The sequence below is a fragment of the Octopus bimaculoides genome, unplaced genomic scaffold (genome assembly GCF_001194135.2).
Source record: "Octopus bimaculoides isolate UCB-OBI-ISO-001 unplaced genomic scaffold, ASM119413v2 Scaffold_20322, whole genome shotgun sequence".
NCBI lineage: Eukaryota > Metazoa > Mollusca > Cephalopoda > Octopoda > Octopodidae > Octopus > Octopus bimaculoides.
In genome coordinates, this window is record NW_026407661.1 from 2,618 (window position 1) to 5,375 (window position 2,758).

The 2,758-nt window shown below is 39.0% G+C and overlaps 1 protein-coding gene across 1 annotated transcript in view; it reads left to right on the forward strand.

Annotated features, from left to right (window-relative positions):
• Window positions 1-2,758, forward strand: part of LOC106870738 (myosin-G heavy chain-like) — a 13,942-nt gene that overhangs the window by 2,546 nt on the left and 8,638 nt on the right. The window contains exons 2-3 of the mRNA XM_014916925.2: window positions 836-1,060; window positions 1,652-2,112. Coding sequence (XP_014772411.1) covers window positions 836-1,060; window positions 1,652-2,112 — 686 coding nt within the window. The remainder of the gene's footprint in view (window positions 1-835; window positions 1,061-1,651; window positions 2,113-2,758) is intronic.

A 2,758-nucleotide genomic window follows, 5' to 3' on the forward strand; every position in this document is an offset into this window, starting at 1 on the left:
ATATATTCTTTTATTCTTTCTTTTATTCTTTTACTGGTTTCAGTCATTTGACTGCGGCCATGCTGGAGCACTGCCTTTAGTCGAACAAATCGACCCTAGGACTTATTCTTTGTAAGCCTAGTACTTATTCTATCGGGTCTCTTTTGGTGAACCGCTAAGAACACAGAACCATGTGATAGGGAAGCAAGCTTCTTACCACACAGCCATTCCTGCGCCTATGAAATTTCTGTGTTTTTGTGCCTTTTTTACTCTTCCTTTGTGTGTGTGTTTAACAACTAGTCACATGGTCTTTTCTTCCTCCACTTTGAAGAGAGGTTATAAGTCACCGGCCATAAGGGTCTGAAGAGACTGCTGTACCGTACTCTAATGCCATTTACTGCAAAGTTACTACAATTCTACTTCATCTGTACTCTACTGTGATGGTACTAACTAATGCTCTACACTGCTATTGTACTTTACTGTTCTATTGTACTCTACTGCTAGATACCATCTTGTACTCTACCATCCCTATACTGTACTATTATTGTACTCTATGACACACTATACCAGTCTGTACTCTACTATCGACCTGCTGTATTATTGTCATACTATTCTGTACTGCTATTGTACTCTATTGTACTATACCATTCTGTACTCTCTACCTGCTTTTATTTCTACTATTACACTACTATATCGCTATTGTACTCTTCTCCACTATTCTGTACTCTACTGTCACTGTATTGCAGTACTATTGTACTCTACTACTTCCATTATATCTACCATTGCATTGTACTCAACTGCTACTGTACTCTACTGTACTTGACCCCCACCTCTTACTGTTACCTCTACGTTGTAGATACACAGATGCTGTCATTGCCACTGTTCTGCATCCTCCCACTGCTACTCACACCACTGGTCACTGTGTCCGTCCAGTCCCAAGATGCCTTGCTTGACGTCAGCGTCAACTGCAGCCAACTGTCTACAACGAACGCCTCGGAGGTCACGGTGAAGGCAGACCGTGACATCAAGATCACCTTACTGTGTAAGGGAGCCGTCAAAACCTACTACCTGCTCAATAACAGTAAGTACCCTATCATTATGTACGAGCCCTTTTGATGCCAAACCACCAAAGACTGTACCTAGTTATATAATACAAATTTTCTGTCACAAAATTATCTAGATTAAAACCTTCCATCAAAATCTCAAGTTAATTTATGTTCCAAACACCAGTTTAATAATGACAAAGTTATTTTGCAAAATTCTTTATTATTCTCTAAAATATGTGAAAGGCAGTTTACTTCATATTTATTCTTCACTGACCCTTTTGTCCATCCATCCTGTGTTTCTATTTATAGATGTCAAATTGACAATTCTTGTCCATCAATTTAATAACAATAACAACAAGGCCAAATTTATTTAATTAATTAATGAGCATTTATAAAAATCAAACACTAAGCTAAAAAGATGTAAATTTCTGACCCTTTTGTCCATCCATCCTGTGTTTCTATTTATAGATGTCAAATTGACAATTCTTGTTCATCAATTTAATAACAAAAACAACAAGGCCAAATTTATCTAATTAATTAATTAACATTTATAAAAATCAAACACTAAGCTTAAAAAATGTAAATTTCTGCCTCTTTCGTCCATCTGTCCTGTCTTTCTTTTACAGATGTCAAACTGACAATACCCATTCATCGGTTTGATAATGAGGAGGAGATCAACAACAACAGCAGAAGTGAACCCGTCAATGACAGTCACAACAGCAATGACGACGACGGCAACGACGACAACAATAGCAACAACAACAAGACTATAGACAATCAGCCTGACTCCAACACGGATACCTGCGTATTCAACAGTGTGCCTAATGAAGAAATTTATGGAATACAAATGACGGTGTCACGCGTCCAGGGTCAAAACAGTGATTTGACAATGAGAAATTACATTCTGTCGTGTACACTGAATGAATACGGTGTGGCCAAATCATTGGAGATCCCTGTTATGAAGGACATGAGCGCTGTGGAGGCCCTGGAGCAGTTCATGGGCAAAAAGGTGAGCTGGGATGTTGAACTGAAGTTGTATGACATAATGGACCAGCCTATTACTTCACCTGTCCCCATTCAAAAGAAGGTATTACAGCTTTGGTGTTTGCTATTTTTTGAATTTTGTTTACTTGTTTCTGTTGTTGGGCTGCGGCCATGCTGGGGCGTTACTTTCAAGGGTTTAGCTGGGAAAAACAAAAAAAATCCAACACCCCCCAATGCTTTTTTTTTTCTTTCTTTCTTTCAAGTCTGGTAGTTATTTTATCGGATTCTTTTGCTGAACTGCTATGTTACAGGGACGTAAACAATCCAGTATCAGTTGTCAAGTGGTGACTGGCAAGGAACTCACACACACACACACACACACACACACACACACACACACACACACGTATGCACACATATGCACACAGAGAGGGACACAAACAAACCGACATCAGTTGCCAATGGTGAATGACAACAAACTCTCAAACAAACATACACAAACACAAACACATACACACACACACACACACACAGAGGAACATAAACAAACCAACATCGGTTGTCAATGGTGAATGACAAGAAACTCACACACAAACACATACACATACAGACACACACACATATTCAGCACAAACACACACATATCTATCAATCATCATCATCATTTAACGTCCATTGTCCATGCTGGACAGAAGCGCGTCGTATATATACATATATATGTGTGTGTGTGTGTGTGTGTGTGTGTGTGT